The 26,170-nt window shown below is 35.6% G+C and overlaps 1 protein-coding gene across 2 annotated transcripts in view; it reads right to left on the bottom strand.

Moving 5' to 3' along the window:
* Positions 1 to 26,170, bottom strand: part of PDSS2 (decaprenyl diphosphate synthase subunit 2) — a 186,409-nt gene that overhangs the window by 47,492 nt on the left and 112,747 nt on the right. For both annotated transcript variants that reach the window (XM_032484631.1, XM_006187429.3), the window contains exon 4: positions 14,403 to 14,477. In XM_032484631.1, coding sequence (XP_032340522.1) covers positions 14,403 to 14,477 — 75 coding nt within the window. The remainder of the gene's footprint in view (positions 1 to 14,402; positions 14,478 to 26,170) is intronic.

Here is a 26,170-nt window from a genome sequence, read left to right on the forward strand (position 1 = left end):
AAAAACATCCACCAAACCCACTCTAAACTTGAGGGCCTACTTAATCGAAAGGGCCATTATATACACTAAGCTTTCCTGTCACCAATAGCTTTTCTGCCTTCTCAATATCCGTGTCAACCTTAGCTTTCTGGCCTATACACATCTAACCTAATACTCCTGTATTTGATTTCCACTATGCTTACTTCCTAATACATTTGCTGTTCTCCCCTTTAAATAAAAACATTTTGTGGGTTAAAAAAATAGACAGTACTATTTTTTAAATGTGGTAGTGGGCACCTAGGTGTTTTATTTTCATTCTTTAAACTGTATATATGTCATACGCACTGTTCTGTATGCTTGATACATTTCATAACAAAAAAACACTCATTTAAACCACACTCAATAGCCTTTAAACCTGAATAAATTCAACATTTTTATTTGCAATGAATGATTTAAGACTCTGTCTACTTTATGAAAAAAGGATGTTAGTAAAATTATAAGTATTTATTATCACTGCCACCTGCATCTTCAAAGTCTTGGATATGTGAGTGATGTCAGCTTGAACAGATGCCCAGCAAACAATAAAATATGACACGGCGTGTTTTATTAGCTCGTTAATACATGTCTTGGGTACAATGTGAGGGACAGGTTGTGAGTAAATGTACCAATGAAATACACCCCAGAGTATCTTAATGCTTTTATACTACACTCACTGTTTCACTTTTAAACCCCTTAAAATCTTTTGTCTTAAACGTAGTTTTTACATGTATATATACTTGGGATAGTTTTTACTTCAAAGAAAGGAAAATAAAATTTTCCTATTTCTAATCTACAAAGAAAACTTTCATTATGAACTCCATTCTACTTCGATAAGGTTAATTAGCTTCTTTGAACTCAAACTCACTGAATTCCTCTCTCTTGTCAATCTCCCCTGGCCACCTTCACCCATTTTTATGGGAATAGTCTGCAAAACTCTGAATTTTGATCATTATTCTGTGCTTCTGTTTGTACACTGCACAGTAAGTTCTCCACATAAAACACTGTAGTCCTTTCTCACTGCCTGAGGATTGACTGCCATCACGAACAACATGGTACCTATTCCAACCAGGAAGTGCATGACCAACCAACTACGTCAGTGGAAACAAATGGTCATTGATGACCTTCCTCCTGGGAAGGCAACAGTGCAGTGCCTAAGACAGAAATTTGGGAAAAGCTTGCTAAAATGTATAAAACCACAATTGATGTCATCTTTGAATTTGGATTCAAAAAGCCCATTTTAGTAGTGGGAAGACACCTGGCTTCAGCATGATTTACAATTCATGAAGTCAAACACAGACTTGCAAGACATGGCCTTTATGAGCAGAAAAAGATCTCAAAAAGCAGGGAAAGGAACACAAAAGCAGACTGAAGAAAGTTGGTACTGGCAAAAAGAAGGTGCAGATTATGCAATGACCTTATCTGTGGTGACTGTGCAGATTTTTTTCATAAGAGAATTAATAAACTATAAAAACTTCAAGAAAAGCACACACACACACACACACACACAAACACACAAACCCACAAACCCACTGTAGGTTCTTCATGAACAACCCTGACATGGATTTCCTGAAACTCCAAGTACTAAAATTCTGCTCTCTGCAGCCAGGGGACAGGTGGCATTCCAGTTACTAAGTGGGTCCCAGCCCTAGAAAGCAGGGCTTCCGTCCTCAGGCTTGAAGCCTCCAGTTAGCTCCTCAAATCAGAGCCCTAATGACAGGCTTGGCCTAGACCTCCAGGTCCCCACAGATTCTCTGACTCCAGCTGACTTCAGTTGACTATTGGTAAAGCTACTCCTAGATTCAGCGGCTTCAAAAAATAATCATTTATTACTGCTCATGTGTCTGTGGATCAGCGGGGATTCAGCTAATTTAGACTGGTGGCTCTGCTTCTCACTGTATGTCTCTGGTTGGCCGGAGACGCTTTGCTCCAAGTGTCTCTCATTCTTCTTGGACCAGCAGTCTATCCAGGGCATGTTTTTCTCATGGTGATGGCAGAGGCCCAAGAGAGCCTCCTATTGACCAAAGCAAATCAAATGGCTGGGGTAAAGGGCATATAGGAACACCCAGTCCATGGTAGAAGGGCATCGTAGTTACATGGCAAAGGACGTGGATGTGTATATTAGTTATCTATTGCTGCATAATAAATCACCCCAAACTTAGTGGCTTAAAACAACAAGAAACATTTATTGTGTCTCACAATTTCTGTGGGTCAGGAATTCAGGAATGGCTCAGCTGGGTGATTCTAGCTTGGGGCTATTCATGAAAAACCAGAAATGCTGAATTTTGCAGACAAAGTCTAAAATGAACCTGTACAAATACTCTATATTTTTAATTACTGTCTATTACTTAAAAAAATTTTTTTTTGCAAATCAATACATTTTAAGGAAAAATGCTGTTTAGAGGGTTCTTAGCACCAAAATGAAAGACTATGATATGTAAAGAACAACTTAAGCAATGGTGAACATTGATTCAATTCCACAGAATACACAGTAATATAGTAATAAAACAGGAGACATAAATTGCAAATCACTTAGTAAGTTGAGAGAGAGGATACCTGCAGAACTCCTGGGCCCTTGCCCTTCACTTCTTTCCATTGCCAACAATCTCATCTGTTGCTTCACACCTGTGTTATTTCAACACTCTTCCAGCTGGTTTCTCTGCTTCTAATTCCTCTGGCTTCCAACTTACCGTATTCACAGCTTCTACAATAATCTCTATCAAAGATCTTCTCTTTGTGTAAGATCCTATGGTGCTTCCTTCTGCTTACTATCTTAAATCCAAACTCCCCAATAAAAATGTTCAAGATCTATCCATTGACTCATTGATCCTTTTTAAAATTATCACCCTTTCCTAGCAAGTGCCTTTTGCTCCAGCTCCGACTATAGTTTTGTCTCCATTTCACTTCTCAATACACATACTTGATTTGTCCAGCACAGCTGTTAGTGCATAATAGGCTCTCATTAACATTTGTTGACTGAACAGACCTAGAGTAATAACTAGGTAACCATAAAATGAAATTATAAGTTTCTCTTCTTAGTTTTGGTTGGACCTGTGTTCAAAGCACCTTTATGTTTGAGTCACATATCTTTTCATAATACCTGTCTGCCTCTCTGAACATACCTCTCATCACTCTTCTGTTCACCCACCATGTTCCAGCTGGGTAGGCCTTCTTTCTACTTTTGGGATACATTAAGCTGGTTCCTCTCTCAGGTCTTTGCCTGAGTTGCTTTCTCTTCCTGGAATGCTTTTTCCTCTGTGTATTTTTCCACACAGCTAGATCTCAGCTTCAAAGTTATTTCCTCAGGGAGGACCTCCAAGAACATTCACTCCAAAGCAACTCTCTCAATCTTTTACTAACACTTCTCCCTATTTAGTTCTTCACTGTGCAGTACCAGTTATTTTTCTTGATCATCTATTTATGTGATTAATTGTTTATAGTTGGCCTTTCCACCAAGATGTAAGCTCCACGAAAACAAAGATGTCTTGCTTACTGACCACTTGTATCACTAATGTCTGCCACACAGCAGATGCTCAAAAGATATGTTAAATGAATGAATAAACAAATCTGACTTCCCAGTCAATGCTCAAATTCAATTTTCTGATCCCAGGAAACCTCAACAACTTCTCCTAATTCATTTCTGCGATACCTTCTAAGACTCAAAAGAAAATTAGCTCCTCCAAGGAGCTTCCCTTGAAATACTGTTCATTCTTAATATTGCACATTCACCTATATATTTTGCTTATATCATATAATCTGACATGTGGTCTTACGGGTAAATAGCTCTCCAGTGGTTTCATGCATGTTTTTCCTCTGACCTATATGTATCATCAGATCCTTGAGGGCAAGTGTGTGTTTTTTGTTACAGCTTTGTTTTGAATGCTCCAGTAGCCCTCAGTGCACTGTTGTACACATAGCATCAATTCAATGTAGGTTTACTAATAAACACTTGACCAAAATGGCCTAATATAGATCTGTGGCTAATGTAGGATTCATGATAACAAGTCAACCAGAAACCAATGAGAAACACATTATCTAGATTTTCAAATTTTAATCTCTTTATTATGTGAAAGCATCAAGAGAATCTTACTCTTTCATTTTGCATTAAAAAAATTACCTTCACTGAGACATGAATTACTACATATCCTCTGATTTCTGAGTAGATGCTGGGAGAATGGGCTGTTTGCAATTTTATGTTGAAGGTACTATTCACTATATTCGCCAATATCCCTTACATTAGGGCCCATCACATAGATCCCTATGTGTTTAGTTTTAGAAAAAAATTTCTATACAAAAATTATTTGTAAAAAAAATTATTTGTAGCACTAGTCATCAAATAATAAATTCAGAACACAACACATTTCTGTTTCAGTCTTAGTTGGGAAGAAACAGTGTCAAATTAAAAATCCACTTACAGTGCATCCTGGTAGTACTGATTACCATTTCCATTTCTTTTGTATTCTCCATTCTATTTTTATTTTTCTAAAGTTTTTTCTTTGTCTACCAAAACTCATTTAGCTATAAGTTTAGAAAGAGGAATTCCCACATTACCTCTCTGGAGCTCTTGACTCTCTCTTTCATCTAGAGAGTCTGCCAACACCTCAACAGTAATATGATATCAACCAAACTCACTCACTTCTCTCTATAACCAGCAGTCTTTTATGTCAAATCCATCATCATTTTTTTTCTGGTCAACCAGGTGAAAAACATTGGAGCCATTTTTGATTTCCTATTTTTATGGATGAGGTAACCAACAGACAAACTAAAATAAGTTCTTTAGGGTACCAGCATCATACAATTTATAGGGGGAAATGTTATACTTGTTATCTTTTAAAAAGTGATCACAATACACACTAAAAAATAAAATTATGAGGACCGGCACTTCTAGCAAGATGGAACAATAGTACTGGATTACTCTCATACCTGATACAACTAGAATACTGCACAAAATATACGAAAACAAGAGCTTTTAAGGCACTTAAAATCAGACAACAAAGGACCATGATCTCTGAGAGATGGGAAATGAATTAGCTTTACAATTGTTCCAGCTTACTGCTTGGATAGAATGCCAGGTTGCAGTAGAGCCTTAAAAGTCTCCTTGAGTTGAGGAGATGGACGTGGATGTCTAGAGAGGACAGAGGTTAGAGTTAGTGGCCAGAGTTCACAAGACAGAGTGCTCAAGAAAAGACAGATGCACAGAGCTCTGGGGGTGTACAGAGAGTTTCTCTTAAGTCTTCAGCTGAGTATTGCCAATGCATGGGTGCAAAGAAACCATCAAAGTCTAGGGGAAGAATCATTCAGAAGATACAGAGAGAACAATCCCTATAGCTCACAGGTCTGGCAATAGTTCCTGTTCCCACCAGTCTGAGTGGAAAAACTCATAATTCATAGGGTATTAGTAGAGAACTCTGAAGGGTTTGCTTCAGCAGTGGGGAAAATTAGCCCTAGACTAAATGCGACTCTAGTCCTATGTAACAAAGCTTAGACTAAATGCTACTCTAGCATGTAAGACCTGAAAAGATCAAACTCTTTCCAGTCACTTAACTGCTTTCCATAAGAAAGCTCAAGAATATTTATAGAGACACAAAAATATTTAGCATCCAACAAAATAAAATTCACAGTGTCTGGCATCCAATTGAAAATAACCAAGCATGCAAAAAAAAAAAAAAAAAAAAAAAAGGCAGGAAAATACAACGCATAATGAGGAATAAAATCAGTCAATTGAAATCAACTTAGAAATTACAGATGATAGAATTAATAGATAGGGATATTAAAACAGTTTTCATAACTGTATTCCATATGGTCTAGGAGCTAGAAGAAACATTGAGCATGTTAAGTAGAGACATGGAAGATATAAATTGGTGAACTTGAATGCACACCAACAGAAACTATCCAAAATGAAATGCAAAGAGAAAAACATGGAGAAAAAAAAGAATACAGCACCAGTGGGCTCTGGGAAAACTTCAAGCAGCCTATTATACACATGCAATTGAAGTCCCTATGATAAAGGAGAGGGGAGGAAAGAACAAAAAATATTGAAAGAAATAATGACCAATATTTGATAAAATATTTCAATATTTGATAAAAACAATAAACTCACAGATTCAAGAAGTTCAATGAACCACAAGCACAAGAATCATGAAAAAAAATGATACCACTCCATCACAATAAAAGAAAACCATAAAAACAGCCAGAGAGATTTAGACATGTTATGTACAGAGGAACAAAGGATGACAGTAGCTTTTTTGCTGGAAACAACGTAAGTGAAAAGACAATGAAATAATACCTTCAAAACACTGAAAGAAAATAAAAGTCATCAATCTTGAATTCTATATCCATGAACATATCTCTCAAAAGCAGGGTTGAAATAAAGATTTTTTCAGAGACACAAAAGCTGAAAGATTAATTACCAGAAGACCTGCACTATAGGCACTGTCAAAAAAAAACTGGAAGAAGAAAAATAATACCACATGGAAACCTGAATCAACACAAAGAAACGAAAAACACTGAAGATATTAACTATGTGGGTAAATATAAAAGACTTAAAAAATGAAATTGCTTTAAAATGTAATCGAATGTTTAAAGTAAAAACAATAACAATGTATTGTGGAATTTATAATATATGTGTAAGTGAAATGTAAGACAATAACACAAAACCTGAGAGGGAAGAAACAGAAATAAACTTTTGTAAGGTTCTTACAGTATAAGTAAAAGATCACTTGAAGGTAGATTGTGGTAAGTAAAAACTATATATCATAAACTCAAAAGCAACCATTAAAAAAATGTATCAAAGATTTATAGCTAATAAGTTAAAAAAAGAGACAAAATGGCATCGTGTAAAATAATCTAAGAGAAAGCAGAAAAAGAAGAAAAGGGAAGAAAGAACAAATGAGACAAATGAAAAATAAATAACAAATAGTAGATTTAAAGTCAATCATATTAAAAAGCATCCAATGTAAATGATCTAAAGAGACAGATTAAAAGATAGAGATTGTCAGGCTGGATAAAAGAGCAAAATCCTATATACAGGAAGCCCATTTAAAATATATAAAAGGTAAAAGGATGGAAAAAATATATACCATGATAATTTTAATCAAAAGAAAGCTAGAGTGGTTAAATTGATCATGAAGTTAATATAATGATCCTAAAGGTTAATGTGCCTAAAGCCGAGCTTCAAAATACATGGAAAAACCTGACAGAACTGCAGGGAGAAACAGAAAAATCCATAATTATAGTCAGAGACTTTAACACCTTTCTCTCAGTAACTGATAGAACAAGTAGGATGAAAATAATTATAGATATAGAAGACTTTATTGACACTATCAATCAAATTGACTTAATTGATATTTACAGAACAGTCTAAGAAATAATAGCAGAATATATATTCTTAAGTGAATATAAAACATTTACCAGGATAGATCATATCTGGGCCATAAAACAACTCTTGATAAATTTAAAATAATTCAAACCATATAAAATATGTTCCCTAAACATAATGGTATTATAAATCAATAACAGAAGTACATATGGAAAAACCCCAAATATTTGGAAATTAAATAACAAACTTTTAAATAATCTGTAAGTCAAAGGAAGAAAAATCAAAAGAGAAAATTAGTAAGTAGTGTGAACTGAATGGAAATGAAAAAAAACATAATGGAAATTTGTGAGATTCTACTAACATAGCACTTAGAGGGAAATTCATTACACTAAATGCCATATTAGAAAAGAATCAGGTCTCAAATAAATGATTTCAGCTTAAAAAAAACTAATAAAAAAATAAATAAATAAAAGTAAAATCAAAGCAATCAGAAGAAAAGAGATGATAAAGCTATGATAAAGCTCAGAGTAAACCTCAATTAATTCACCATATTAACAAACTAAAAAAGAAGAACCCAAAAGACAGAGAGAAAAAAAAAAAACTAAAAAAGGAAAATATGATCACCTCAGTAACTGCAGAAATAAAAACTGTCAAAATCTAACATTAATTCCTGATTTAAAAAGTCTCAGGAAATTAGGAATATAAGGGAATGTTTTCACTAATAAAGAGCGTCTACTAAAACAAAAACAAAATCCTACAGCTAGCATCACACTTAATGGTGGTAAAATACTGAACACTTTCCTCCTAGCATCAGGAGCAAGGCAAGGATCTCCATTCTCACTACTTAAACATTATATTGGAGGCTCTAGTTGTTGGGCCTGAGATTTGATTATACTCTACGTACAAACTGAGTTAGCTTGCTACTGTTTTGAAGATGCTAAGACTCCTGGGTCAGAGACAAAGGACTTTATTATTCACAGCAAGGCAAGAAGCATGTGCATTAGCATATCTGTATTGGTTACCCTTGACCCCAGATCCTGTAGGGGCAATGCAATGGGCTCAGATGGATGCTATACTGTCAGTGGATTTATGTTACAGCTAAAAAACACTGAGTTTGAGGGAGCCACTGACTTTGCAGCAAGTAGTAAGCAAGGAGTGCTGGATGTGTTTATTATCTTCATTGTGATGACAGCTTCATTGGACACACATATATACCAAAACATATCAGATGTGCACTTTAAATATTTGCAGTTTACTGTACATCAATAAAGCTGTCAAAAATGAGAAAAATCTTCCATTCCAAGCATTCTAGGCCTTTCTATATCATTAAGTTAACAAATATTTTTGGGTTACTACTACTGTGCTAGGCACTGTGCTGGTACTGGGCATAATATAATCGTAAACAAAATCCCTCCTCCCATGGAGTTTATATTCTTGTAGAAGGAGACAGAAAATAAATAATAAGAAAAACATTGGATAGTGAAAACTCTGATTAAAATAAGAAGAATTAAGTAGGGCGGCTACTTTATTATTTTTTAAAAATTTTTTGGGGGGGATATTAGGTTTATTTATTATTTTATTTTACTTTATTTTATTTATTTTTAATGGAGGTACTGGGGATTGAACCCAGGACCTCGTGCATGCTACCACTGAGCTATATTCTCCCTGCCCCACCTCCCAGGGTGGCTACTTTAGACTGGGAGCAAGGTAGTCTCTCTGAGATGATACTGACGTACAGTTATGACAATCAAGAAGGGGTCAGCCATGGTGAGCTAGGAGAAGAGCACCTCTGATCTTCATTATTATTTTGATTTCCCAACTGTTCTCAATTCCCTCTGATCTCCTGTAAGCCACTGCTGAACTGACTTCCCCAAAGGTTAACATGATCATGTAATTATTTTGTTTTAAAACCTTTGATCTCTCTCTTATCTCAATAACTAAATATGACATTAGCTCTATATTCTGAGTCTTCATGCATATGATAAAAACCTACCTTTCCAGTCTCCTCACTATTCCTTTACTCTTACATGGAGGGAGCCCTGATCTTAAGTATGCTTCCCTACTTCTGAACATGCTGTTTCCTCTGCTCGGAATGCCATCCTTCTCCTCAAGGATGCCATCAGTAGACAGCCTTCCTATCCTTAAATGTCTGTCTCAAATATCACATTCTCCTTAATATTTTTTCTAATTTTCCCAACCAGATGTAATTTTTGTTCACATTTCTCCCTGTTACTTTTCTCAATGGGAAAAACTCGTCTTGCTCATCTTTTTGTTATATTTTAGATGGTGGCGTAGGGCTTTTCAGATAGATAATCCACAACTTCCTAGTGGATTGAATTATCTTATCTTTATGTTTTACTTGAAAGCTGCATGAAAGCCAAAAGAGAAAAAAAAAGGATAAGCATAAAGACAAAACAAAAAAGTGGACAGAAGTTATCTTACCCCACAGAAGCAATGATATTCCTCATAAGAGAATAATCTACTGAAAATGCAATGTGTTTAGAAAAAACTAGAGTAGATCTTTATAATTACTGTGACTCTGTTAAAAGCAGTTCTTTTCCAGGAGAACTGGATCCTCTTTAAAACCCTCTCACTTTCCTGAGACTGGGACCAGGCTGACATCAGCAGAACCAAGAAGTGTGCTGTTCCTCATCTCAACACCAACATGAGCTGAAGACACATCCCTTTCAGAGGACCTTGATTAGATTCTTAAGGTGGGTGGGAAATAAACAATAAAAAAATCAGAAAAAGAGTGTGTTGGGGTCCCCAAGATCACCCCAGGTTTTGACGATTTGTTAGAAGGACACACAGGACTCAGCATATACTTGAACTTACAGGTATGGTTTATTACAGCAAAAGATACAAAGTAAAACCGGCTAAGGAAAAAGGTGCATGAAATGAAGTCTGGAGGAAACCAGGTGTAAGCCTCCCAGAGTTCTTCTACCAGTGGAGTCTCACAGAAAGTGATTAACTCCTCCAAGAACTAATGCATATGAAAACATATGTGAAATATTGTCTAGCAGGGAAACTCACTGGAGACAGCGCTCAGGGTTTTTGTTGGGGTTGGTAATGTAGGCATACTCTGCCTAGTATGTACCAAAATTCTAGACTCCCAGAAGGAAAGCAGGTGATTAGTATAAACTACATTGTTTGCAGAAACAGTTTAGGCACAGTGATCTGGTCTCATCAGTTAAAGAATGGTTCCAAGTTCCCAGACACTAGCCAAGGGCCAACGCTACAAGCAGGCTTTTCTAAGGATAGTAATCTTTTTTTCTGGGATATATTGAAAATATTCTTACTTTTTTATTGAAGAATCTCACTTCTAGAGTTTTTTTAAGCAAATAGTATGAAATAGAGCAAAGTTATGTACACTAAAATGTTCATCACAATATTGTTTAAATTAGTAAAAAAAAAAAAAAAAAAAAAAAAAAAACAACGTAAGTGTCCAAAAACTGTGGAATGGCTTAGTAAATTATGGCATAGTAGGATGAATAAATATTAGTCATTAAAATTATATTTTTGAAGATTTTTAGTAACAAAAATGACTATCCTGGGGAGTAAATTAAGACAAAGAATTATATATACAATAATAAGTCAAAAATGGGAGAAATAGAGAATGAAATTTAGAAGACAATACATCAAAATGTAATCATGATTAATTTCTGAGGGATGGTTTATATAAAGTAATTTTTATTTTCCTCGTAAACTTTTTCTGTGCTTTCTTTCAGTTTTTATTTAATAAACTTGTATTTACTTTTCTAATTAAAAAACAAATTATAATAATACAAGAATTGTGTTAAAAAGATTTTAGATATAATGGTCTGTGCCTTCAAAGCTAGTTTAGCTAAAATATGAAATATTTTATGAAATATTTTTAGTATGCACAGTGACTTATATGAATACAATGTATAAGGCAGAGCTTGACTAAAGAGCTCAGGATTGCAAACGACCATTTAAAATGCAATTTTTCTATTTAACATGTTTCTTTCTTCAATTAGCTAACAACAAAAGAAAAACAGGCAAAGGGAGGGGAGATATTATGAACACTACAGAAAGCACAATGATTAATTTTTATTATAAGGAAGAAATGGTTCACAAACTAGTAAATGTAAAAATAAAAATGTTACTTTTCAATGGATAGAACAAAGGATGAATTTCCTAAATAACACTGAATGTTTACATGATCCCAATTTATGTACAATCTGTTATGTATTACTAACAGAAATCACATAAATTTTCAAATTTTAAGAAGGATTGGGTAATTACCCTACAAACTTCTGGAGAAGGTGATTTCTAACATATTCAGTTACAATTCCCCTCCATTTGCTTTAATGCATCTACTCTAGTCACATAGATAATACTCCACAGAAAGCTATTTTTATACTACCCAGCTTCTCCATCACCACATTAAGTAGCCATATAGGAAACAGACCACTATTGTATCCTCTTATCCCTGGAGAGATGAAATGGTTTGCAGCTTATTTTCAATCACAAAGCAATTCTTTTGTGTACTGAATTGGCCCCAGGCTACCGAGGTTGTGCAACTCACTTTCCACATGACCTCCACTTGTGGCTGCTTCCCAAACGTGTCAGAACATGAAAACCTTGAAGGCACTCCATGTGGGGCAGTGCTCCCTCTGCCTCTGAAGTGATTGCTGGGCCAAGTTAGAAAAACCAAATTCTGAACAGCTATTGGGATGGCAAGCACACTTAGAAGGGAGGGAAAAAAAAAAACAACCCAGAATTTTTCTGGTTAGGAAGGGAAATGTGGTTAACCTAAATTGGACCTAGAGAGCAAATGGAGGCATCAAAAAGTACTCCCACTGCTTCAGTTTGACTATGCATTTTTGTTTGTTATAAAAAAAGAACAGCTCTTTAAATAGTTTGGCTATATTCAGAAATGTAACTGCTTAAAAAGGTCTCAAGTGTTTTAAAGGACTGTATTTGGGAGGTGGTGGGGAGAGAGGGCAGATGACAAAGCATTGCTACAGATTCTTTTGAGTAAAACTTATTAGCTAATGAAAGTCAGCAGTTGGTACTTGATAAGTGGTGGTTCGTGTGTGATCAACAGTTCTTCAGACTTCGTTGCTGCCTCTTTTCTTTTTCCCAGGAAGAGATAGATTATATAGGATTTGGAGGTCAAAAAAACTGTTCAGATCATGTCACTGTCAAACATGCATTAAGAACTTCCAGACACTATGCTTTCCTGCCATTTGTCATCTCTGAACTCTAGGCTGCTTTTCCTCTGTAAAATGGGTATGCCAACATGTCACCCTTTTCATACGTGATTGTGTAGAAAGAAAGAATCAGCAAACTGTGACATGCTATCCACGCATTTATTATTGTTGTTGCTATGAGGTCTGCCTAACATATGGAAAGTACTTAACAAATGTTTGCAAAATTATTAATAAACTGGACTAATTATAGTGGACAAATGGTAAGAATGAGTAAGTCAAAAACCTTAAAATCAACAATAACACTTCCACTTAACAGATAGTTAACTATAAAACATTAATATCTTATATGAAACTAAGCTGAGTACCTTGGAAATATCCCGGGAGGGGGAAACAAGGCTTCAACTGCCAGAAGAGGTCACTGTAATCATCATATATGGTCGGATCTCAGGTATGGTAGAGGCTTGCTAGCAAATCAGGTTTCATAAAGGTATAAAGGCAGTGAATGAGAGGTTAAGAGCCTGAGCTCTGAAGTTCAAATCTCAACTAACAACTTGTATGACTGTGGACAAATTACTTAATCTTTTCTGAGTCTCAGTTTTTATATTATAAAATGGGGAGAGTAGTATTATCTGCTGGCAGGATGACTGTGAAAAATTTAATGAACAGGTGAATTACCACAGTGTTACTTGCTTAGCTATCATCATCTTCATCATACTACATACGAGGAAAGGTCTTCCTATGAGTGCAACTAGACCACGAATCCTCCACTTCACAATGTGCTATTAACCCTCAGCCATGGTAGTGAACTATGGTATGCTTTTGAAAAATGCAGCAAAGGGGGTCTGCTGTGCATATATCTTGCCAGGCCCCTACACACCACTATGCTGCTTAGGTGAAGTTAGATATGTCTGCCAGGAACTGTGGTTCCCTGAACCAAATGTTAGCAGATGTCCAAGGTATGGTTCTTCATATTTCACTCACCACTCTCTGAACCATCCAGAATCCCTGGGTTATACTTTAAATTTTTAAATTTCATATCCAAGTTGCTCATGCCCTGTGTTTCACTTTCAGTAAAATTTTTCTTTCTTCAAATGGAAACATTGTCAAAAAGCTCAAGATGTGCATACATGCATATTTTTTCTAATTTGCAGTGAGTGAAATCTTGCTAATGCAGAAGCTAAAGAAGTTAGAATAATGAAACACTAAGATAGGAGTCCCTTATAATGGTATATAACATGTTAAATGATGGCGGTGGTCAATGAAGCAATTGCTTCACATTCAATAACCTGCTGAAATGAAATAACTGCATTTCAAAGAAATAAAACCTAATCCTTTCTGAGATGTCCTGCTAAATGAGTCAAAAAACCTTAATTCTAGATCTATAAAATTAATCAAAATAATCCAACTGTGCAACCATCCTACTTCTTATCACAGAGAATTTAATAACGCAGTAAATTCTGGATCTTAGATATAAAAGACATTCTTCCCACATGCCTCCAACAGTCACCACTTTGGGATCATGTCCACTCTTCTGGGGCATGGAAAGCTCCTTCCTCTGGGGAAAGGCTGGGTTCAGCCTCTTCAGCATGAGCTGCTTCTCCAGCCTGCCTGCCTGTGACAGTGCTACCTGCCAGCCAGAAGCATTCTGGTGTCTTCTGGGCTGCTGCAGATTGAACAGACTGTGAATCCAGCCAGAGGATAAGAGGTTGTTTTAATTGGCTAAATCTGCTATGTACTAAGCGTATGGCCACGAATTTGTAGCCAAAACACTAATCTAAAAAAGTGTCATGTGCAATTTAAACACAAAACAAGAATGACATTTTTGCTCATCAATCTAGTTTTGCCATGAGCGTTTTTAACCTAACATTTTATAATGATTACCAAATCCTTACCTTTGCTGAAGTAGAATTTTCATGGTATACTCCTTGTACCAAGTCCATAAGAGCACTTGCTAAAAGTTCCACAACCTAAGAATACAAAAAAAAATGAAAACAAACAATTTAAAAAATGTATCCTCATTTTTATCCAAGAAGGCTTAGTAGCAAGGCTTTTTTTTTGATAGAAAAAAAAAGCGAGGGCAGGCGGTGGGGGGCAGGTTATATGCAAAAATCCTGGCAAATGGCATTGCCCACCTAGATATTAGTGCTGTGATCCAATTTTTTTCCAGTCATAATTCAAGCAAAAAAAAAAAAAAAAAAAACTTACAAGCATAGCACTTAACTAATATATGTGAAAATCCAGTACTAGCCACACTGAACATAAACTTAAATTTCAGATAACTACTGAAATCTTAACTCTATTTTCTGGATGCTTATTTCTGTCAGGTGGATACTTTTTCAATATCCCCATTTTGGGAGTTATCACAGTACTAATTTTCATACTTAATATAGAAAGAAAAGCAAAAGCAAAAAAATGGTTAACTTTCTTAATGTGTTCATTCTGTTGTACTAAAAATGCACTGTGGATATATCTGGTGCAGGGCCCTTGGGTCAAATATACCATAAACACTGAAAATATTTTAGAGAACTGCAATATTAAAATTGTATTCATCAAACCTGTATTATTTTCAAAGCTCAGGCTATTAAAAAAATCAAACAAAATCAAAAGCTTTGAACTTGTTCCAGAATGTAAAACAAGCAGAAAACAGTAAATGGTCTCTTTGGAACTACTGTACAATTTAGAGTTGTTTGCATAAACCATCTTAATTCAAGAGTATAAAATAGTGGTATTTTACTAATGTTCAATGCAGCCATTTCAAATAAGAATTCCTCAAGGCAACCCTATCTGCTTCTTACAAAGTCTTAATATCTTGTATATTTAGCTTCCTATATTATGCAGTCCTGTATCAGATTCCCACTCTTTGCTTCCTAAAATTTAGCTCAGTTCTGATTGAATTAAAGGATCTTGTTTCAGCTTTTATCATTCTTGTAACTGAAGACATTATTAAGCCAAAGGATACAGACCCAAACAACAAGATACTTCAATTTCAGGTATCTTGTATTCAATAAACATTTTCTTAGAGGCAAATTATATTAATTTGTAAAAAGACTTGCTTCAAAATTTTAACACACGGGCATTTATCTCCAAATTTATATTTACTTACATTCATACTGCATAACACACACAAGGCTGTTGATATGGAAATTTTGCTGATTAAAGGCAAAATTTTTTTCCAGCTCTGCAGATGGGTTAATTTGTAAGACCTATACAAAGTCTTTTTTTTTTAAATCTCACTGCCCTTTAGGTAACCAAATACTTAAGAAATATTGTAGCAATATGAGATGCAGAGGAACTGCAAGGACAATGATCCTACAGTGTTACCAGATGTGTTGAGTTATTTAAGTGGGGAAGAGAGAAAAATGAATGGATTTTTTCCCCCTGAAGGTATCAGATAAGCTCTATTCCCAAATCCAGAAGGATAGAGTATCACCAATAGGTCTATGAAAGACTGTAACTAAACGCACAGCATCAGATTGGATTACAGTTTACACAAGCAACATCCCAAGGTTCCTCTGATGGCTGGACACATAATACAGATCAATCAGTCACTAAGAAATGTTATGGTTTTGAAACAGTTCGAGGTCTCAGAACAGCACTGGTAAAGTGAAGAGGGATTTATAAAGAGAAACTCTGACATTAAATGTTAAAATGATGGCATGAACTTTTAACAATGGATCTGGTTTTGGATAACAAGAGTGTTCGTTAACTTCCCTGAAATTGCAGACCAGAAAGAAGCAATGAAAACACTTTATTCTCTCTTTTTCTCTTAATGCAATTAGCAAACAGAAGTAGATCATTTATAATTTATAAATGACCTGTACTTCTAAATGGCCATCCTTGCTTGAGCAGAATACACCTTTATTGCCAACAACAACCAACAAGGAAAAAGCTCTGGACTTCCTTGGGTTAACAAGTCCAGAGAGGTAATAATAGAGTATGAAAAGCAGGATAGCCTAGGGGAGTTGAATATGTCCCAGGCAAAAGTGACTTATCCAGCACACACATAAATGTCTTTCCATTGCCTGAAATATTTACTTTAAAAATTATACCAAAAAGGGATGTGTTTAAGTATTATCCTCCTGTAAAATCACAAATATTCTAGGAAGACCATAGGGCTACCAGCCACATGTACGTTAACAAGACCATTTAACGATCTCATTTTTTTTTTCATTACATGGCTTACTACCAAAGGCATTCACCTGTTTAAATATCTACTGTACTTAAATATAAGAAAGCACTTGTTTAATGGGACTTCCCCACCTCAGGAATGATTTGTTCAAGCAACCCAAAATGGTAGCAAGGATAATGGCAGCCAGGAGACTCTAGAGCCTAACTGCCAGACCACCTGAGACTAAGAGTCCTTACCCCAGACTTCCTGGTGCTCCAGGCAGGAACAACCATGAGAAAGATTCAAGGACTTCTGTTCCAAGCCCAGAAAAAAGATAGGTTGAAAGAGCCTCCATGTCAGCAGCCCTCGGAAACCCAACAGATTAGCGGGTTGTAAAGAAACAGAGCAGAGCAGTGGGAGGGACAGGATTTAGATTCTGCTTCAAGGCCTATTACCAATTGCATTGTGAGGTTTGGGGCAAATCAATTCCTTTCTCTGATCTTTGGTTTTCCTCAAAAAGAAATGAGGGAAGTTGTAAAACATAATTCCTTGGGGTCTCTTCCAGTTCTAAGACTCTGAGCTTCTTAGAAATGCAAATCCTAGTATTTAAAAGTAGGCATGTAAATTTGAAAACTGCTTTTTTGGTAAACTTTGATGAAGCATCTTTGCTCATGCTATTATTTTTATCTGTTCTTTTCACATGGGCCTTTCTCTCTATCTAAACTTCACTGATTATTTTCTTTGTGAAACTTTTTTGTACCTAATCCCCTTTGGTTCTGATATCTGGAATCATAATGAAACCATTTTCATTTTTTAAGCCATTTAAAGCCATTTTAAGCCTTTTCCATTTTTTAAACCATAATGACTGGTAGCCCATCCCACTAGCTGGCAAAGAAGGCCTAGTTGGGTCAATTAAAGGTCACACTGCTGGGTTCTGGGTCTTGAAGGGCTCTAATGCTTGGGAATAATTCATACATAATGAATTCAGAATGACATCAGGTCTAAGTACAAAGTTGCATCAAACAATAATGGCACTAGTTGACCATATCACTTCCTTCATTCTCCAATGAGTAAATATGTAGAGAACTTAGAAGAGACTCTGGAACGTAGTAAGTCTCAGTGAATGGTAACTTATTATTCTTCTATACTTCTATATTACTACTCTATATTTGATACAAGGGTTGGATAGATAAAGGGGGTAGTATGGAAACCAAGATTAAAGTGTGTCCAAATACTCTGGAAGAAAATGGATTTTAATTCAACGACAGAACACATGAAAAGACTATTTTAACCAAAATCAGAGATCTCTGTAACATTGACTTGTTGCATCCTGAAACATTATTTCAGATTATATGGCTGTCACCATCAATGTTATAAAGTTTACCTTACTGCCTAGAGGGTAATCAAAGGGAAAAATACTTCTTCATTTCTGGAGGTTGTGAGAATAGTAGAATTGCCTATTTGTACATGCAAATACAAAAATGCTCTCTTTGATTTGTGTCATGTGTTTAAATCTAGACTCTACAGCCATTCCATACACTATCTCCCAGTCTTCTGAGTAACACCTGAGATTTCAGTGAGCCAGAAGTGATTAACTATTCACAATGTCAGTTTTATGAGCTGGCTTCTCCTGCCACCTTGTTTTAGTTACCAGGGAGAAGGTCGCGGAGGAAAGGAAGTAAATAGTGCACATTAAATTGATGTTCTCAAGCAAACTGTTGATCTCTCCCGTTTTAATCACCACCCTCTCATCAAAGAATAAGGAACAGGTACTATTCAGATGCATCTAAATCTTAGCACAATTACAGTTCTGATATATTTGACCTTTGGAATGAATTTCTTAAATAGTTAACTTATAGGACAAATTTTACCAATCTTGGGGGAATATGTAATTGCTTAATTTTTTATCTTTTGGCAAGGTTAGCTACAATTCAGTGATTTTTTTTTTTAAGCTGAAAAAGTAAAATGATGCAAACCCTCACAAAAGGTATTGTAATTATTATGCCCTGAGCTATAATAAAAGTCTCATCTTAAAAAATTGTAAATTGAGAGAAGTAGGAGGTAGTACAAGAACAGTGACTCAAAAACATCCTCACTTACCCTGCTATACAAAGATATCTGTAACACATTCTTAAGGAAACGAGAAACAAAAGCTGATTACAAAACAGAATAACATGATAGGTATTTTTAAAACAAAAATGAGGTCAATCTATGTGTTTCTAAATGCCGTGAAAAAAGTCTAAGAAACAACATAATGTTAATAATAATGACAATCTGTAAGTTGTAAGATTATAGATGATTTTTAGTTTAAAATTTTTTCAACTTTTCTGAATTGCTTAAATTTATACTTGCTTAAATATATAATGCATGACATTGTCTCTACCCTTTTATTATCTTGCTTTCATACTCAGATAAAACAATAAACCTACTTCCAGGGAGCAGGCTGGGAGGAAGTACACTCTGTTTTAGTTTCAGAAGGGCTTCAAGCTCAGCTGTGTCCACAACTGATTTTATGGACTATAGCAATCAGCAGTCCCTGGATTAGCAAAAATGAGATCAGTAAGCGGTGGTAAGCATTCTGCACAGGTAGGTTGTGCCTTTCTCAATATATGTGATTCAGGAGTATTGTCAGTTAGCATCTGACAGACGGAATAGAGTCAACAGAGTTGTAGCTGTTTCACTAGTAAACCAGACCACTTTGGTTTGAGCAAAGGAGTGCCTATCCTAAATTTAAAGTAAAATGCAACTATATCTTTAGAAAAATGTTAATTATAAACTAACGTGGCTCAGCTGAAACTCAAGCCAGCATAAGCTATCTGAGTTGATGTAATCAGGTAGTATAGTTCTATTTTAATTCACTTAAGAAAGGTTGTTGTGTACTTAATTTAATTTGCTCAGTATATTAAAACTGCGGAAGCTATTACAGATTTATAACTGTCTTTCAAAATCCTGCACTGGGAAGGTTGTTTCACTGACGTTTTTATGACAGCGTGGAACGCCAGACAACGGAGGCTCCATTACTCTATTTGGGAGGCCAGTGAACACACAGCCCCTCAGACTTCAGTGCTCTGAACAGCTGCAAGCAAGGGAAACTGTCACGCGTGTGCCCGCATCTGCAGTGCTGATGGCATTAATTACTCACAAATTTAATGCACTCCTCCCCCAACCCCCAGGAACAAATAGCAATGCATGAAGCAGTAGCAAAGGTAAAACACCCCTGGGGAAGAATTAATTCTCATATACATCTTGGGAGGAACAAAAGACTGATTTAGTATAAATACGTCCTTTTCAAAGAGCCTTGGCATTTGAAGGGATATTGTCAGGATTTTTTTTTTTTTTTGAGCCACAAAAACTATATAGTCAGTGAATACGTTTTACAGAAAAATGCTTTTATAGTTAAAGGATGCCGAATAGCCTGCTAATGGTAACCAGAGCATGTAGCTTCACTCCAGTTCCCCTTCATACAAATGGAATACAAAATATCTGAGAGATGCTTTTAAAGATGGAAAGATTACTTTCATTAACAAGGTAAGGTAGAGAAGGACTGGTAAAGGAGTAGTGCTCTCCTGCAGAGGCCAATAATATCTAACATTTGTAAAGCACTTTATCATTTACAAACGGGGTTTAAGTAAACTAGCTGGTTCCAGGTGGATCCAGTCCCCAGTGCTCAGCCTGAGCTTCCAGGCTGGCAGCCTTGGTGGAGAAGCAACCTCTGAAGAACACAGGAAGCAGCAGCAGTGGCCAAATAAGGGGTGAATCTACTCACCCACCACCTGGGCACAAACAACCCAGATGAGCCCTAATCTGCATGCTGATTAATATAAATGAGTGGTTTTAATAAAGCCATTGATGGAGTCTATGAAAGAATGGTTTTCTTCATTCCTTCCTACCAGACAAGGACCAGGTTTAATGAAGACAATGATGAAAGGTCTGTTGCAATAAACACGCGACTAACTCACAGGAGTTCTGGAAGAAGCTTCTAACTCGGCTTTTTGAAGGGAGTCTTTTCAGTGCTGCCAAATGTGTAAGGCCGTGCTTATTTGTGGGAGGGATGGCAATCTGTTCTAGTGAGCTGGAAGTTCTTTCTGGCGAAGGGGGAAGAGCAGAGAGAGAAATGGCACTACCAGTAGGACAGGTGCAGCAAAAACTAAGCAAATTGATAATCTTAATTTTTAATTTAGAACAGCTGATACATTGGTTTATAAACTACTGGTAACATTTGTCAAAAAGGGTTCACAAAAATTCAGCGAACTACAGAAAAGTATAAAATCACAACTAATAAAACTTAAAAGAGACAGTCCACAAGTTCAGGAAAATGGCTTGAATATGAAGTATTGAAGTTTACTATTATATTGGCTAGTGCACTTATTCCATAAACATTTGCTCATAGCCTACTGTGTGACTGGCACTGTCCTAGTGAGACCAGTGATGGCCTTACAAAGATAAGGCCATTCATTTGTCTTTGATCACTTAGAGGGTTAATACATAGATGAGCTGCATGACCTTGGGCCAGCACACCAATTCTCTGGGCCTGTGCTTTATCAACAGTAAGCCCTATGATCAGAAATACCTAAATATGCAGCTGTATACATTTTTTACTCATAACAATTATAAGGAATAGTTATAGTTGGCCAAAAAGGTGGGTTTCTTTTACTACCAATACAAAAATCAAAAAAGTTGTTCCCTTTTTGAGTGAGGGTGCAGGATTCTTGGCCTTGTTTGTCACTGAACAATGACAAATATTTATTTAAACAATGATTAGGTTTCTGAAAAACTGGCAGATATTTTAGAATGCTGACGTCAAGATGAAGCTTTTCAGAAGAAATAAAGGAAAAGGAGATGCTTTCCAGTAGGTTAAAAAAAGGTTGTGTCAAGTAGCTACAAAAACTGTAAATAGTTGCTAAGGATCGAATGCCTGTGAAACAAAGCAATTCTGACATTACCACACAAAAGTTAGTTGCTTTACTTTCTACCTTCTCCAACATGGAAATTCCTGCACATGAAGTCTGCTGTACTCAGGATATTCCACATTAGTATGCTCTTTACTTAATGGCACTGTTACACCTTGTTTTGACTGTACTTTCTTGAAGAGAATAAAGTTTGCCATTTCAGTGACCTGCACTTTTTTCCCCAGGTAGCTGATAACCTCCATTTTGCTTTCACTGCTTCGTCATGTGAGGTTCCTCTCAGTGATGTTAAGTAATATTTTCCAGGTGTGATTTTACTGAAACGTTAATGCCACCTTTGAGAAGTTCACAATGTGAATCCTCAGAACAACCAGAATCATAGTACAGTATTTCATTCAACTGAAAGGATGCTGCTGGTTAGAACACTGCCTAGTAGTGTCGGCTTTCAAAATTTTAAAATTGTAACCTTCACTAAGAACTGTCTTTTATACCATGACAGTACATGTATACATGCATATATATAAAAATAAGTGAAAGGTTTCATAAAACAGAAGTTTAATTATCCCTATTCTATATTTCACTTAAAGTGTTGATAATTACTAAACTGATTTCACCATCCACCAATAAAGAGGGTGTAATCTGTGGTTTGAAACATTATCTTACATCATGCTGATATATGCCATATATAGCTCATACCTTGTTAGCCATTTAATTGCAAATAAAGTCCCCAAATTTTGACATGCAGTTTAAATATTCTTATTCTAAAATGTTTGTAAAGGTGTTAATTTATTTATCACTTTATACCTGAAACATGTAAATTTGCTGAGTATAAACAGAGGTAGGGTAAAACAGAATCACTCGTAGGTACTATGCAGCATATTCCATTAGGGTACACATCAGTCTTGTTCGTTTATAGCACTCATGTTGACTAGTAAAAGCTAGTAAGCTTTCAACTTATTAGACTCATGAAAACAAACTGGTTTAGATCACATTTTGCCAAAGAGTTAAAAATTTCAGAATTTTTCTGGGATTAACACATCCATCTTGCAAATTCCAGGGATACCATGTTCTTTGGGTAACACAGTTCACCTTTCAGCTCAATCAGTTCCTCTTCAAATTGGGCCACACTAAAAGGCAGATGTTTATAATTTAGAGATGTCCCAAGGTCTGTACTTTAAAGGCAGTCACAGAAATTAAGGCATGACTCATATGCATTAAAATCCATGCATCTTGTCTAAAACTGTAATTATATTTCTTCCAAATACCTTAGCAGCTCTTCAAAATCTGTGATTCAATGGAATTCTAAAAATAACTGGCCCTACTGGTACAGTGGTCTAGAAAATTAGGTAATCCCTTTTTTCCCTCCTTAAAAAAAAATTAGGTAGTAGAAAGTTGAGACTAGCTGCATCGTGCCCTTGAATCAAATAATGGATACTCTTCGGTTAAAAATTCTCCAATCTATGTAAATCTATAAAGATATACATTTGGCTTTTAAACTAGTATCTCCAATGCTTAGCACATGCACACAAAATTTTTTGTAGAATTATCAATACTGTTCTAATATGTGAATTTGTTGTATTAATCATAACTATTTCAAAATAAATTTGCAATTACCACTTTGTTCAATCAGTATTTTCAGAAATTTATACTTGCATATCACCTTATGGCTTTTAAAGTACTTGAAAAAAATGAAGCCATGTAAGTTTCTCATCACAAATCCACCATAGAGGTGAGTTCACTAATTTGGTGTATTAATTTAGATTGCTGAAACACGCATGTCAATCTTAAGCTCTCTGACATTTATAAAATATTTTGGTTTCTCTATTACACCTCTTATTTTATTACCAATTCTTCTTGAGTCATTTGTTTTTCTTCATACTTTAATGCTGTTTTCAGAATCTGGTTATATGTTATACCTTTGGACTCTTTCATATAACACTCAGAACTATAGAATATTGAAACTGGCAAGGAGGGAGGGGTGGAAACACGCTGCCTTTATTTTATAGATGAGGATACTAAGAAAACAAGTTGCCTTTGTTTAGTAGTTATTTCTCTAATATGTTTTATAAAGCCCTATTAATTTTTAAAAATAATTTATAAATTCATTTTTTAATTAATCTTTTTTGGGGGGGAGGTAATAGTTTTATCCACCTATTTATTTTAATGGAGATACTGGGACTTGAATCCAGGACCTTGAGCATGCTAGGCAAGCACTCTGCCACTGAGCTATATACCCTTCCTCCCCCCTTAATGTTTGTATTGAAATGCTTATTCCAATATTTTAAAACTACTAGTTGTTTAAGATATAAATTCCAGGTTCAGTAACTGCAAAATTGCTGGCAAAAAAGATATCATGGTTGTTTGTTGGTTTGTTTTCTGCTTTAGTTAAGCATGAGGATTTTGGAGCCAGACTGCCTGGATTAGACAGGAGTTCTACCATTTATTAGCAGCGTTACCTCAAGGAAACTATTTAACTCTTTCCTCTGCCTCTGGAGAGGTTAAATGAGTTAGCACACAAAAAACAGAACAGTGTCTACTTCATAGTAAACACTCAAAAATATAAATTGGTATTTTTTTAATGTTTCTTGGTAACTTTAATAACTATTATATAGTCTACATTATGAAGTTTCTAATTTCATTTCTAAAGTGGAGTATTAAGACATTAGATAAACAATCAGGAGAAAAAGACCTGAACTGGAATTCTAAGAGATAAAATGAGCTGTCCAATGTTAAAGTCTAATTAAGGGGAAAAAAGGTAGTTATAGGAACTAGGTCCACAGACTTACTTCAGGGCTATTTCCACCTCTCTTTGTAGCTTTATCATCTCTGAGGAGTATAAAATAGGTTAAGTGTTATATAGCTCAATACATTATGAAAACATATGATTCACAAGAGTGTAGCTGCTTAGTAAAGAAACAGTTAATTTGATATTCTAAACAGGGAAACTGTCCTTTAAAAACTAGAGATTGGACACAGAGACAGTATAGTTGTGGTGTTTACTGATATCTGACTGACTTGAACAAAGAATGATGACAATTAAGCCACATGAATAACAACAATTTAATGCATTTTCCAGAATTCTTATAAAGAAACTTCCTTGGCACAGCCATACTTTCCAACAAACCCACTTTAATGTTTTCACAGTTTACAATATCAGAAATGACCTCAGGGTCAGGCATTTGTCAGTTAATGACCTATTGGGCTAATGGCCTTCAGCTTTGCCTTGGGCACACAAGTCCTCCAGTAGGTCATTAGCTGCCAGAAAAGGGCTCTTCCCCAATCACTATTGCTAAATAAATAAAATTTGCTCCTGGGTTAAGGCCCTGTAAGCCAACTTTGGCTTAGAGTGAATTTTTTTGTTGAGTATTTACAACTCAGAGGATTCAAGAAAATAATGGAAATGCTAAAACTAAAGTTATATCAATATAACTAATGAAAATTAGTTACATGGATCCTTTTGGACACTCTTAAATTTTCTTTTGCTTAGGGTGTTCAAATTCAGTATTAATCTAATATAGCAGGCACAGAATACAAATGCACTGCATTTTGGAATTTCATCTACAAGTAAGTTTTTTGGAGCTCAAACTACATTTTTCCAACATACAAGATTATGAATGGTGGCAAGGTTCCCAGGGCAGCCCACAAAAGCTTGGCTAGCCTGTAACATTAGAAATACCATATACCTGTAATCAAAAATAGGATAGAAAACCATAATCCTCCAAATTTGCAATTAAACAAAATAGGAAAACAAAACTAAACAGGAAATACTTTTTAAATGATCTTTAAATGTTGATGGTTGCAGAGATATTTGGTTTAACAAGAGAATGAGTATAGAGACACTGGTTCTTTCTTATGCCTATTTCACTTCTAATTACAATATAATTTTCCTTTTCTTAACACACGAGTATACCAAGCTTTACTTTGTGTTCTTCAACCCCAAGTAAAGTTTCCTGGTTTATTTTTCCTCTTGAAAAAAGCAAGAAGGCAAAAAGGTGGATGGCAATTTTTCTGGAATAACAAGTAAGAGGAGGAAAAGGGTTGAAGAGGATGTGTATACATTTTGGAGATAGCCCGAGGTGAAACGCACTGAATTGTGAACAGTAAGAGACAAAGGAAAGGGCACTGTGTTCAAGTCTAGTGGGTGGAGAAAGGATGGATGAAGAGACGTGGGGTTAGGTGGCTGAGGACAAAGAAGAAGGAATCAGCTTCATCTTCAGCTTCATTAGCCTAGTACTTTCGTAAACTCCGAACTTAGGGAAATTCCTTGAGTAAAATCACTAAAAAAGCAAAGGAATAACACTGAATAAGTCAAGCTTGAAAATAGATTTTTTTTTTCCTCCTCTGGCTTTGGAGAAATAGCCATTTATGTCAGTGAAATTGGAGGAGAAGAGGCTGGTTTGATTAATTTTACTGCTAGAAAGTGGAAAAACGGATTTATAAAAATTTAGGTTGCCAAAGTGTACAATAAGATTGTCATAACCAGTGTATTGCAAGGCCACCCATGGCGTGAGGTTCAATGCTACCCATTTGAGATGGTGTATTTTTGTATAACACAGACTTTTTTTTTTAAAATGGGTTTCTTTGAATGCCAGGCATATAGAAGAAATGTTTCTCTTTTTTCTTGTCACCAAGTTTCTGGTTTGAC

This window comes from Camelus ferus, chromosome 8 (genome assembly GCF_009834535.1).
Source record: "Camelus ferus isolate YT-003-E chromosome 8, BCGSAC_Cfer_1.0, whole genome shotgun sequence".
In the NCBI taxonomy this organism is placed as follows: domain Eukaryota; kingdom Metazoa; phylum Chordata; class Mammalia; order Artiodactyla; family Camelidae; genus Camelus; species Camelus ferus.